Genomic DNA, 13,922 nt, shown 5'->3' with positions numbered 1-13,922 from the left:
ATGTATGTGAGAGTCAGTGGCTCAGTGCTTGGGTGCGTGCGCGGTGGACACCATGATTTGTGGTGCCTTTTGGGCTTTTGGCCGCAGTACCTGTCGACATTTCAGTACGTACTCACAACACATACGTCGTGTCTTCGTTGGTTGTCTGCAAAGTCACATTTCAGAATTGCATCCATTGTAGAATAGTACAGGTTTTACTGAAAAACTTTCCGAAGAAATGTAAGAGCTGACTGAGCCAGGTTTATTTACATGACCAGATAAATTTCCCGACGAGCTTCATCCAACATTTCTCTTGCAATCTGCAGACAGTTCAGTATGTTTTAGCTAGCAGAACGGTAAGAAGTAAAAGCTCCAGGAGTCAACCTATATAGGACCTAAGAGGCATGGCAGACATGACTTGGTTACTAAGAATCTGAGCAAAGCACTAGCTGCACCTTCCTAAGCTTTTCCCATGGTCACTTTGCGTTTGTGACATAAAAGTTCACAGAAAAAAAGCACAAAAAACTATCCAAAACAAGATTCTCGCCTTTACTTTATCTCGGTAAAGCGCAGTGCTTTGGGTGTTCATGGTCTTTATCCTCCATATGGTACAAGTCCTAATCTGTAGCTTTTGATGAGGACGAATCAAAAGTGAGAATCTTTTTGGTTGGAAAGACCGACCCATGTCTTCCTTTTCCTGCCAATCCAAAAGAAAAGTGGCTCTTTATAGCTTTGCACTTTGGTTGCAAAGCCAAATTGCCCAGGAACTAACCTGCAAGTTTAACCTCATGAAGAATTACGAGCTGTTTTCTGAAGAAAAAACAGCACTTCGTCGACGTTCGATCTGCTGCTGGAGTTTCTCAGGGTCAATGTGTTCACGGTCGCTAGCGTGGGGGTCGAAAATAATCGAAAGCGATTTCCAGTTTAGTAGATGGAAAAATTAGATCATGATGGTTAGTTTTTTTTTTTTTTTTTTGAGAATTTCATGATGGCAAGATATATGACGACGTGACGCAGTGTACGCATATACTAGTCTGAAACTCTGAATGGCTCCGGCAGACCTCTGGACTGCGCAGCCTGCAGGTATTGTGGGAGCCTTTAGTTGCTATTGAGCTGAGAAAAAGGCTAATAACCTATAGTAGATGGGCCAAATCTTTAGTCTTTAGGCCTAATTTAGTTGGCCCGTAACAAAGCTTGCTTGCCAGTTGCCACAAATGGGCTAGCCCACCTAGAGTCCAACATCGTCTCTGGTGCTAAAATAAGGTCCGCATTTCTTCTCCTTGGTGTTCTTCTCCTAGTAGGGCTGGATAAAAAAAACAATAAAAACATGACTTGCTAGCTAGCTCGGTAATGTGTCGGCTCCAGATAGAGCTAGTAGTTTAGCTCATTATAAGTTGATGAGCGAGCTCGCAAGTCAGCTAAAACGAACTAAGCATTTCATAGTCTAAAAACCTAAAGAAGCGAAAGCTAGAGTTGACGTTATGTTCTACGCATGAGATGAAATTCAGAACTGGTTTATGCTATGCATTATTGTACTTCTTTTCTAATGTTTGCATGAAACTAATTATTAGTTTTTTATTGATAGAGGTTGAAACTGTTAGCTAAACAATCTGAGTCGGGCTAAAGTTTTAGCTTGTTTTCTTAACAATCCGAACCGATCGAGACAGCTAGTCCTCCTAACGAGCCATAACGAGGCTTAGTATAATAATGGGCTGAATGGACTTGTCCCACACTACTCGAAGTGAGAAAAGTCTCGAGGAATACGTTCTTCTTTATTTCCATTTAAAGACCTTGTTTTGGAAAAGGGAGAAAAGCTAAATATCTCCTGAGGGCACCACCAACGTAAGCCAATAGTTTTATTAGCCTTAACTAAAAGAGGTAGTCCATGTAGGTAAGGAGAAGTTGAGGCAAACAATTTCACAGTGCAAGCTATTTGATTTTGGACCCCACCATGCATGTAGCTTTGCAGCTTTCCTCTCTTCATTCTGCTGCTTTTCTCTTCTCAGCCCGCTGTTGCTGTGGTTCTGTCAAAATTGTGTGAGAGACTATCCTCCTGTTCGTTTGGGCTTATTTGGCTGATAAACCATAGCTGAAAGTACCGTGGGTTGATTTGGTGTGAGAGAAAAATATTATTCGTTGACTGATAAACCATGGCTTATAAGCCAAACACGACCAAGCGAACATGGCCAACGCTCGCTCTGCTAAGTGCTTGAGCTTTTTGTCAGTCTGTAGACACTTGTACAGGGTACGCGATGCTATCATTCTGTGTGAGATGGAGAATAAGTGGAGACGTGTCACTTGAGGCTACAGGACACGGTGGAGCGTTGTGGACGGCCTGAGTGCTAGCCTTAACCATCACTAACACTTTGTTTTTTCTACTACTCCAACATTGATGTTGCTCTAAGATGGTGTGGTTAAACAATTAGAGACACCGTCCACCGTCCTCATCCCTGACAATATTAAGGTTCGGGATCGTAGTGTTGGGACAGCTTAACTGCACTAGGTGCAAAGTTGGGACACCAAACGCACTATTGGGATGCTGCATACACTTAGCACGTAGTACCTTTTTTTTTTGGATCTCTTAGCACGTAGTACTTGGGTTACTGAAACGAACAGTCCATAGAATTATGCTTGTTGCAAAACCAAACCAACCAAGCCATTAATTAGTGCGGCCCCCAAAAGGCCTCAGGAAGAAATCTCAGACACGTCGGCGATGCTGGACGTGATTAGCACGTACTCATCGGATTACTGCACGGCATTGCCTGCCAATCAACATGATGACTGTCCATTGCTGTAAAAAGTCGTCAGTTGGTGACGCCAGGGACAAAGGGAACACGGGTTGTGTCGGCTGTTCTTCTAGCTCCCACCTCTCGCGCGACGAGAAAACGACCTGCCTCGCTGCAGTCTGCATGGCAGTTATGAACACGACGCCGACTCCCCATCCGCTACTGACAATGCCGTCCATCCGATCCGACACGAGGGTCACCAACCGGTTGTTATGGTCTAATCTCCCGCGAGGCCACAGTGCCACACAGCCGTTTTTGTCACCGCTGATGATGCTTCTGCTACGTTCCAATAATACAACCAATCAATCAGAGCACAATGCTCTAACCGTTTCCTCCTTTCGGCAACAGCTGCAGCCTGCAGGCAGCCGACAGGCAGATCGAAAACCTAAACCTGCCACAGGGTGTGAAAAGTGTAGGAGCATGGTTCCACACTAGCAGATGTATCTCTGTTTGTTTTCCTCTTCGTTTTTTACAAGATTTTTACAGGAATCGGAGCTCGTGCACAGACAACAGACTGCAGTGGCTGTGTAGCAACCTGTCAGCTCAGTTTGGTCGCTTCCCGCCACGTCGTGTACGGCTATACCGGCGCCATGCGGCGCACCTGAATACGAGTACAAGGAATCATTAAGCAGAACGATCCAAGCGTCTCCCATTATTTAATCCGCGGATTACTTCAGTGCAGTGCAGTGACGAAGTAGTTGCAGTCTGCGGACCCCAGCACAGCAGCAGCGAGCTTCGCATTCGCACCAGTTGTCTAGCTAGGCCGTCATCATGGCCGACGCCAACAAGCGCATCAATCTCACCGCGCCACTTCTCTCCGTGCGGCGCCACGGTGGCGGTGGCGCCGAGACCGCGGCCACGGGGCTGCCGCCTGCCTACAAGGCGGACGCCACGTCGGAGCCCCCGGGCCACACCAGCGCCGTGCCATTCGGGTGGGAGCGCCGCCCCGGCCACCCCAAGAGCGTCCGCACCCGCCGGCCGTCGCCGGCGGCGGCCCCACCACCTCCCTTGACGATCGTCGACGTCAACGACAACGAGCCCTCGCGCGTGACGCGGAGTCCGGCGGCGGTGGTGACCGTGGCCTCTGAGCGCGCGCGGCGGGGCGAGGAGCGGTGCTCGGACGCGCTCTCCCGCGACGACGTCAGCTGCGTCACCGTGAACTGCAGCGCGACCGGGCTCAGCGACGCCGCGGGGGCCGGGGCGGGGCCGTGCGCCCGTGGCAGCGGCAGCGTCATGATGGACCGGTTCCTGCCGGCCGCGCACGCCGTGGCAGCCGGCTCCCCGCAGAACACGTTCCGGAAGGCGGGGTCGGCCCGGGCGGCTGTGGTGCTAGGCGCGCGCGCGGCCAGCGGCGACAGGGTGCCAGCGCAAAGGCGGGTGCCCCTTCAGCACGTTGTGGCGTACCACCTGCCGCCCCTCCCTCCCAGTGGCAAGAACGACGACGACGACAATTCCGACGCGCACAGCACGGCGGGCTTCGCGTCCAAGAGCTGCGGGCTGCTCTCAGCCCGGTGCCTGAAGAGCGCCTTGCTGCTATCCCGCGTCGCGCGGCGAGGTGCAGGCACGCCGTTCCAGGAGGTGCGCGGCGAGTTGCTGCTGCCGCCGCGCTCGCGTAACGGGCAGCACCAGCTTCTGCATACCGGAGACGATCACGGCATGGTACTCCTGTTACATATCCTCGTGTGCATCAACTTCACTTGCGTGCTGACGAATTCACCGCCTCATGCCTGAAGAACTCGCGCCTTCTTCTCGTGCAGATCTCGCAGCAATCCTGGGAGGAAGTGTACATCAAATCACTGCTCCGATCATCAGGCCCCGGCGGCCTGATGGGACCGGCGGCCGCCGTGGCCTCGGAGCTGGACAGAACGGTGCGCGAACTGTACAAACGCCGAGACGGGCAAGCCATCCGCCCGAAGGCGAGCCATCTGGGTTTGCTCCTGGTCCTCGACAGGTCAAACGAGGCTTGCGGCCACGTCTCGCCGGCGCGAAAGCTCTCTAGAACCGGCGATGCTTCTGAAGGCTACCACCAAAAGCTCGCCGGACGGCGACAAGCAGCTGGGGCGTGAGCGTGACGCGGCCGCCGATGCCGGCGGCGGCGGGTACGGTTTCCCGCTGCTTCTGGAAGACAAGGAGGCCGTTGCCGGACGTGAGATGGCGCTGTCGCCGCAGCCGCAGCCGCTGCTCCCGTTGCCGCTGCCCAAGTCGCCTACGGAGTCGTGGCTCTCGCGCGCGCTGCCTTCCGTGTCCACTCGACCCCCGGCGACGTCTTTTCTGGGTCTCCATGTGCAGCCCAAGAAACGTGCTCCGTTGCCGTGGTGCTCCATTGATTCGAGCAGGGACGTCCATCATGACAGGCAACGGCAAATTCGAGTGCACGATCTACAGAAATGACGGAAGCTATCCTGATCATGCCAACTGTTAGCGAGTGCCTCATGTGGTTTTGTTCTGCTAGTGATGGGTACGTAGGAATGGATATGTTGTAGTGATGGGTTCTTTAGCAATCTCCAAGGGCATGTAGATGTAGCATGATTCTATTTCTATCTGTGTAAATACAACCCGTTCGTTTCGGCTAGATTGGCTTATAAGCAATGCTAAAAGTACTGCTGACTGATTTAGTGTCAGAGAAAAATACTATTCGTTGGCTGATAAGCCAAGGCTTATAAGCCAGATACAGGCTGTCGAACAGGCTGACGGAGCACGAGGTAGGTTAATGACAAGGTAATTTAATCATGCATGCTTCCTCACCTGGTCCAATAAACAATAGCAGCAACCACAACTAGTTGTCTAGATATGCTCACACCGTCACACGTGGTCGATCATGTCTGATAGAAACCTCTCAACCATCATCTTTGAAAAATGCAGAAAAGAAGTTTAACAGCACACTGCACACCATCGGAATAAGGCATTAGGAGTAATCTCACCAAACGAAAGGGAGTGCCATTTACAACAATAAGCCATCGTCATCTCTTCAACAACATAGACGCACATCATATAAATCAATCGTTTAGGAGATCACAATAAGTCAAGCTAGGGACAACGTCCGCCCCTGTTTCTTGTCGCCAGTTTTGTCCCATCTCAGGGACTCAGGGCAACTAGTTCAGACTATCCCCTACAATTTGATCCCCAACATATAATTGGTAAACAGGCAATCACTTATTCACAAGCCAGCTTCGTGCCAAAGCTGGTGAGGCAGATAGCGAACGCCTGGAAGGCAGACAGAGGCTGCCGGTAGTCCATTGTAAACGCATCGTCCTCGATCTTCCCAAACTGCAGGATCACCGTTTCCTCATCTCCAACGCCCCATGAACCACCAGAGCCAGCTGTGGCGACAAGCTGGAAGTTCTTCACAGAGGCGACAGTCACCCGGCCATGGAAATTTAAGCACCAACACTGAAGATGGTCGTGCCATCTTGGAGCTTTGTTCTTTAGATCCAAGGAACTTGGTAAGGCTGTTTTCTCCTTGGATGGATCTGACGAAGTGCCCTGACCTACAGGGCACTGGATATTGCACTGCATTCGTCTTGGCCCTCTTGATTTCATGAAGTTGAACTTATAGGTCACTTGTCCAACTTCGAAATTGCCACCTGAAACCTGTGGGCTTATCTGCTTGCTTGCAAAGTGGCGAGTAGATCGGCTCCTCGAAGGTTTAGCACCAGCATATGGTGCCTGGCTATCATAGATGATGAACTTTGTCCCCAAGAAGTCAGATCTACAGGCAGAACTCACATTATCAAATTAGTATTATTGGCAAACTTTATAACAAGAAATCATTTTTCTTATAATAACTATGCCTTTCATAATATAAACAAACACTCCATAAGGTGCCAAATTATGACTTTATTACTTCACGGCTAACGCTGGATCAAATGCATTTGAAAGTGGTAGAAAGTCTGGTCTCTCTCCATAGATGTTAGGACTAGTGATGTAGGATTGAGAAAATCTGATGTCTCTCCAAAACTGTAGGACTAGTTTCAGTTGGGTTAGGGCATGGAAACTATCATGTGCTTGCTCCCTTGCTGAGTTATGACAAAATGATAACCCAAACCCTGTTCCGGTGTTCCCTCATGTCCAGACATCCGTATGCCACCATCTCGTTGACAGCACATATGTTAAACGAACCTCCCAACCAACTGTATACTACAACATCTGCCTACCCTCCCACCAAATGTACATTTACCTGTATCGCAATGGAGCATTTTGTGCTGTAAGAATTAAATTTTTTAAGTCGAACATCACTGTACAACATCCGTTGAGGTTTTTCCACCTCTACACAAATATTAGCATGGTTGAAAGTTTTAAGTTGAATGTCCCTTGCAGCACTTTGTAACTATAAAGTACTTTTGTATTTCATTGTCTACAGTTCACTCTGATGGATGTTTAAGGCCCAATTCTTTCAATATTCACATTTTTTCTATCCAGGACAATGAACAGAAGAAAGTGCATATAAGCATTGAGATACCTTGTATAATGCAGAGCTAGAGCTAAATCTGGATCAGGTATCCATACACACTACTGAAAATACACATGGATGGGCCACAGTTTTGAATGACATTATGGAAAATCAAAAACACATAAAAGTGAGGAAGGCTTTGAATATGTTCCCAGTACTTGCAACGAGATTAAATACAATTGTTTACAATGCAAGTTTTTAAAAGCTTTCCATAAACCAAACTTTGGGGTTGCACATAACAAATTTATGGAAGCAATGCATCCCTACTATATGGAGAATTGAATCAATCGTTCCATCATGGCAGCTTCATATGTATGAGAAGAGTATGATACAGGGTATTATCATGTTTGAGGCTGTGTGTTGGGGCATCAATGGCAGGTACGTTGAGTTATGGACGTGTTGTAGGCTGTAGCCAATTTATAGCGAAGGAAGCAAGGCATGAGTGGCATGAACAATTAGTGGAAGTTCAGCCGTAACGCAACAGTGTTAACTATACCCCATTAGTGAACTTGGCAATAAATAAGACAGCATTTGGAGTAGATTATCCAATAGATTGGATTGGTTCTTTGTTTTCATACAAATAGCTCTATGTAACAGGTGACTGACTGACTGAAAAACAAGGAAAAGCTGCCACAATCCATCAATGTAACTGAGCCAGAACCTCAACCTATGAATAAACAGGATTTCAGCCACTGCTAGCTGAATATAGATACCACAGAAATCTGTCGCAGCTGCACTCACACAAGCAATTTTCTCATAAGCTGATTCAATCACAGAATATGACGATGCATATGAACGTGGACAGTGTCTATTGACAATATAACTACCAGAAATAAAGAGATGATGGATTAATTTACTAAAGTGTTTGAACAATAATAAAAAATACCAGCAATGGAAATAAGGCACATGACACAAATTATATAGTTTTATGCCCATAATATAGAACTCAGCTATAACATATAGTCAAAAGATGAACATTTAACCTCGTTAGCATGCACAACAAACAAATCAGGTAATCAAATTGGAAAATAAGGTTCTGGAATGATTAGACCTTACCTCAACTTTCCAACATATGAACTGCTTCTTGGGTGCAGATCATCATAGTCATAAGAGATGATATATTCTGTATGTGCTCCTTGTCTGAACCTTCGAGCAGCCAAAAGAAACTTACCTTTATCCGTTAGGGCTGCCAAGAGAGCAAAATAAATTAAATATCACATGAAATTGCAGTCAAGAATTCTAGACGAAGTGTAACTTCATTGCTACAATCTCTAGAACAAGCTTATTCAGATCGATATGGCAGGGAATAAGAGATCAACTGGACTATTGTGGATTCAAGTTCCCAAGCCATAATGCCTCTACATACCATACTTGTGAGAAACTGTAACCTTATCTATACAGTGAAATAGCGAATCATACACTTGACAGGGCCCAGTATTTCAACATTTTCTTGCTTTCACAGATCATAAGTTGAACTGATTATGTGAGTGGAAATGGATCATGCAGAGTTTCCAAAACTCCATTAGCATTGCAAAATCATCTACTTCACAAGCTCTACTATGAGGCTGCTTGGTTTTTTGGTCAGGTACCGTTTGACCTTGCTGAGCAAGGATATAGAACAATCTTGCTTGTTTGGTTATCTTGCTTAACTACCTCGAAGTTTGTGTAGGCAAGGTTTGCCTTGCCATCTGAGAGAGTCAAATTGGCTCTCCTGGCTAGGCAAAGTTGTCGTACCTCGTGCTAGCCAGGTGAGGCCAGGCTAGGCAAGCCATCTAGTGAAACTAAGCACGTACTATATATTATTATGCCAGCAAGGTAGATCTCCAAAATTTATATTAGCCGTTAAGATCAAATCAAATAGATGCCGAGTAAGAATCACTGCCAATGTATTTTGAATAATTTTTCAACAATCATTGACAAGTCAAATCTTCCTACCGAACGAATAGGATTATATTTAGACAACCCTCTAAATATTGTAGGTGAGACGGCAAAGTAGATGTACGGGTCCTCATCAAATGGAATAAGAAAGCCGTAATTGATTATAAGAATAAACAAACTATATATTCACTTTCCTATTTTCTAAACAAGACTAGGTACAGATGTGCAACATCACAAGTCATATGCGAAGTAACCTCAGCAGAGGTGCCAGTTGTATTTGCAGTTTATTTGGCCCTGATGGTTATGCTTTCAATTTTATAAACATGATTTGACAGAATTATAGGATTCCATTTCAAATATCATGGGTGGATCAGGAACCTCAGAAAGTCAGTTAGCTTTTTTATTTGCTTACTGGCACTACCTATCAAATCAAAAGATATCTGAAACCCCTATTTCAATCTACCAAGTGAATAAGTGAACCAGATCCATGATACCATGAAATCAAAAGCATGGGGAATAAGAAGATACCCATGCTTACTCACCCTGTGTTAAGCTGAGATAGAGAGAAAAGGTTGAGTTCTTTTTGTCCCTCCGGATAAAACAGTGCAGCGGTGCATCCCTTGGTCCAGGCTGTGCAAAAGAAATAATATACGCATCCATTAAATCAATATTTAGTAAACCGAAACGAAGAAGCAAGCTTTTATAGGTATTATCATATCGCTATTGGCATACCAAACAAAATCCAGCTATCACATATAAACATAAATAAAGGAAGTCTGTGTTTGTGCCCAACTTCTCCACTACTGTCATACTTTATTAGCACTAGCCACCAAAAATATAGTGTTATGTAGCCAAAAGAAGAGGATGGAGAATATGATGAATATGTGGCTCCATTCTAAATCCTAGCGCACAAGGAACATTACAGCAGCGCTTGATGAACAAGAAGAATTAGATATACAAATTGTTCGAGTGCTAACATGGATCTGCTGATCCTTGTAAGCAGAACACATAAGAATTAGATATACAAATTGTTCGCATTTCTGAAATCCACCGCTAATCCACCAAATCAGAACATGCCCCCCACTGACCCAGCTTCTCCCCTCTCTGAGCTACCCATTCAGGGGTCGCTCGCCTCAGGTTCGTCATCTGCAGCTCACCCTGGAAGCGTTTTGGTGTCGCTGGATGAAGTTTCCTTAGCTTCGACGGAGGATCTGTTTGGAGCGCACTCTCCAATTGGGCGCCCCATTCTTCCAAGCATCGTGCATGATCTGCAGCAGTTCTTCACGCCGAACTCCCATAATCAACCGCATCCTTGCAAGCAATCAGCCCTGTCGTCCTCAGACCCACAGCTGGAAGACCTCCTCCAACGGATAGCGAATGGCTCAGATGAAGACTTAGGCAAGAGTCAAGTCCATGACGAGACCCTGCAGAGACGCCACACCAGAGAAGAGAAGGGGATTGGTAAGATCGAAGCAGAGCAAGGCAGTGATGTCGGCCCTCGAAAATCTGGGCATGCTTCCACCTCCGTTGGACAGCGGTGGCACCTAGCTCATCCTGATGGCAAAATTCAAACCTGTAAACAGCGGTGGCATGCTTCCGGTGCACAGATATCTCATGAGCCCCCAAGATCCTCCCCATCAGCAAAGCACTCAAGAGCAGCACCTACCCGAGCACCACCAGCTGGCAACCACGTCCCCAAAGGGCTCTGTCGTTCGTCACACCCTATGGAGGGAGGCCATGGTTGCGGGGACTGGGAGGATGCAAAGAGCCACTACTGGTGGAGACACTATGCAGGGTATCCTTCGCGATGCCTATTTCCCAGGTCATGGGGGAACATGCACTTGCTATTGTTGATGATGGGCGTCTCATCCTGCCGGGTACTGCCCCTCCTTTTAATGAAAGTATCTTTAGTCGTGATCCCATGTTGTTCGAATCCAGCCTCTACACATCTGTGGAAACTTCCCAACATCCTACTCCGTTGCCTTCGTACCTTGATGCAAGCTCACGGTTATTAGAGATGTCAATACCATCTCATAAAGATTGGGACCCATCAACAGAGGCGTCGACAAAAAACCTACAAGGTGGTACGACAACACTAGTGGATGAAGATGAGGAAGCGATGCACCCAACATGTTCTACAGTGGAACCAGTGCACAATTTAAGGGAGGCTGTGGATGTTGCTGATGGCAAGGCATCAACGCTTGGGGCTAGTTCAGGAGGCGTACCTCTAGAGATTGGAATACCGAAGCTTGTTGTTGACCTGGCACACACTGATCTACATGGTAATGGTTGGGAAACTGTCAATGATCAGAATACCACCTCTTCTAGACTACAGGAGCCGGTTATCACTCAGGTTCCTTCCAAGACTGTTGAGATTGAATTGGGTTGCACTTCACCACAAGATCCAGCTGCGATAGCTAAGGAAATTACAATTGATGGGTTTTTGGCTTCAATTTCTAAATTTGTACCAACCCCTCTAATCCCGCAACTGCCAGTACCAGTTCCTGAGGAAGAACCCAATGATCATGAAATGGAAAACACATCTGTAACTTCTCAAACCCCACCAGCACCAAGACCCTCATTCTTTACCCCACAACGCAAAAGCATTAGGTTAGCAGAGAAATCCAAAACCACACAAGGAAAAGGAGCAATCCAAGTTGCAGAGGAGTTGCTTGTCAAAAAGCTAGGAGACTTATCGCCACTAGCAACAAAAGAGGAAGCTGACCAATTTGAATTTTTTGCGCAACATTTCGAGGGTCCGCTCACCAAGGCGAAGATGGATGCCCTCACGGTGCTAATTGAAGTGGGGCAACAAAAAAACAAGAAGAGGGGCAAGCTAACCAAAGGGTGATATGGAAATATTCAAGAGCAGTTAGTGGTTTGATGGAAGTATTCATCGGAACTCGGTGTTGTTTAGTAGTGATAGTTGTTTTTGCTAGTTGGTTCTAGGGCTGAGTTGTTGTTAGTTGCTTTAGTTGTTAGATAGTTGCCAGTGCAGTTGTGTTGCTAGTTGGCCGTTTTCGACCTAAGTTGGTTGAGGTTTGAGCAAGTAGTGGGGCAAAGTCGTTAGGTGTTCGGGCGGTGTTTCTAAAGTTGGTCGGGATGATTGGTGCACTTTACCGGTTGGTGGTTTTGAAAACTGGGCCGAACACTTTGTATTTTTAATTTCTCCGTCTAATAAAATTCGCAGCAAAGTTTTTGCCGTCCCTTGGAAAAAAAATAAAATCGAGTAGGCAAAGACGTCTATTCAGAAACAGAAAATTAATTTGAAGAAGATTAAATCCAATAACTGATCCAGAGATCACCTGAGATCGAGTCAAACTGCATAAGAAAAAGGCGCAGAAGACATCTCTTGCACCTAGAGCTTCAAATCAAAGATACCCATAGGATTTGTAGCTACAGGTTTTATTTTTTTCAAGGATAGAAATGGGTAATAAGAAAACGCACAGCCACAATAGCCATGTGCCCCAAATCCTCCAGAACACAGCAATTTCGAGCCATGTAGATTCAGGTGATTTACACAAACAGGTCAAAAGAGCCAGTATTACTATGACGAGACGTTACGGCCCGGTGGTGTCTGTGTCTCACCTGCTTGAGCGAGGACGGGAAGGTGATCCTCCCGCACTCGAGCGGCGGGCGCACGACCGAGACCGCGGCGTCGCGCCACCGCCGGCACACGCAGGCGCAGACCACCACGTCGCGCCGCGGCGGCCAGCGCACGGCGCCGGCGTCCACACGCCGCATGATCTCCGTGAGCAGCTCCGGCAGCAGGCGCGACCACCGCTCCTCGTCGGCCTCGTCCTCCTCCTCCTCCTGGGCCGCCGGATCCGCCTCCGGCGTGACCTTCGCCTCCCCGCCGACGGCAGCGCCGAGCGAGGAGCGGGACGCCGACGACAACCAGGACGCGCTGCGCCGCCAGGAGATCATGACGGGCGGCGGCCGGGCACCCCGATCCCTGCCCCCCGGCCGAAGAGATTGGCGCGAACGGATGGAGGATTAAAGGGGGGCTTGGGGAGGAGGGGAGCAGGGAAGGGAAGCGAGCGAGAGGAAGGAGGAACACAAAGGAAAAAAAATGACGAAGAAACGGCCCCGAAAATTGAAAAAGTGGCTCCTCGACGTGCGCCTCTCACTCGCCTAAATTAATCCCGGATCTGCTGCGCCTAATTATACGCCTTGTCTGCCATGACACGTGGGGCCATTAAGCGCCTGGGTCCCACGCGTGCTGAGCGCGGATCGCAGGTTCGCAGCTGCCGCAACAGTACTCGTACTCTTTTAGCGCCAAAAAAAAAGCTCGTGCTCGTTTATTTTTATTTTTTTTCGAACTCGTGCTCCTTTATTTTTATTTAAAAAAGAAAACAGAAAAACCAGTAGTCGCACTCGACTTACTTGCGAATTGAAGGTTTCCAGATTTTGTCAAACTGGCTTGAAAGTATGACATCTTTCTCCGTTTTGAATTGGACCTAGGTAATTAATTAAAACGTTACTCCATTATATTAAAACGAAGAGTATAGCTATTGGTGAACCGTGTCTAGAAACTCCCCCGGTATGTCTCGTGTTGCGGTGACGTCAACGTCCCGTCCAAGGTCCAACCACCTCACCTGACAACACCCGGCGACGACGCGATTAGCTCAGCAGCTTCAGCGTCAAACTCCCTAGCACCCAACAGTAGTGCGGCCTGCAACAGCCGAAGAACCGGCAGCCGCTAGAAAAGTCGCCCGGCAAACCACCCCGCGCGCCTGCTTTGCCCGCGCGGGCGGCACGTCGTGGTCCACCAGTGCGCGCGCGGAGTCGCGCACGCCGAGCACGAGCCTTCCCCTCCCCTCGCCACG

At 47.8% G+C, this 13,922-nt stretch overlaps 1 protein-coding gene and 1 pseudogene across 1 annotated transcript; one reads left to right on the top strand and one right to left on the bottom strand.

The window, feature by feature from the left end:
• Positions 1–1,025: 1,025 nt before the first annotated feature.
• LOC136511104 (uncharacterized) lies at positions 1,026–5,346 on the top strand (annotated as a pseudogene).
• Positions 5,347–5,727: 381 nt separating this feature from the next.
• On the bottom strand, positions 5,728–13,224 carry LOC136511410 (tubby-like F-box protein 9). The gene is made up of 4 exons (XM_066505477.1): positions 12,682–13,224; positions 9,636–9,723; positions 8,272–8,401; positions 5,728–6,474 (listed from the first exon to the last, which is right to left on the bottom strand). The coding sequence occupies exons 1-4, from the start codon at positions 13,018–13,020 to the stop codon at positions 5,919–5,921; spliced, it is 1,113 nt and encodes a 370-aa protein (XP_066361574.1). The 5' UTR covers positions 13,021–13,224; the 3' UTR covers positions 5,728–5,918.
• Between the last annotated feature and the right edge of the window lie 698 nt (positions 13,225–13,922).

Source organism: Miscanthus floridulus, chromosome 16, assembly GCF_019320115.1.
Source record: "Miscanthus floridulus cultivar M001 chromosome 16, ASM1932011v1, whole genome shotgun sequence".
In the NCBI taxonomy this organism is placed as follows: Eukaryota; Viridiplantae; Streptophyta; class Magnoliopsida; order Poales; family Poaceae; genus Miscanthus; species Miscanthus floridulus.
The sequence above is the reverse complement of the archived record's forward strand: the minus strand, read 5'-3'. Positions and strand labels throughout refer to the sequence as shown.

What these genes read in the sequence shown, in the direction of transcription:
- LOC136511410 (XM_066505477.1), bottom strand. Translation starts at nt 13,020, where the DNA reads ATGATCTCCTGGCGGCGCAGCGCGTCCTGGTTGTCGTCGGCGTCCCGC. An exon ending in TCCCGTCCTCGCTCAAGCAG is followed by an intron (nt 9,724 to 12,681) that starts GTGAGACACAGA and finishes TCTTTTGCACAG; the next exon opens with CCTGGACCAAGGGATGCACC. An exon ending in TCATATGTTGGAAAGTTGAG is followed by an intron (nt 6,475 to 8,271) that starts GTAAGGTCTAAT and finishes TTCTGCCTGTAG; the next exon opens with ATCTGACTTCTTGGGGACAA.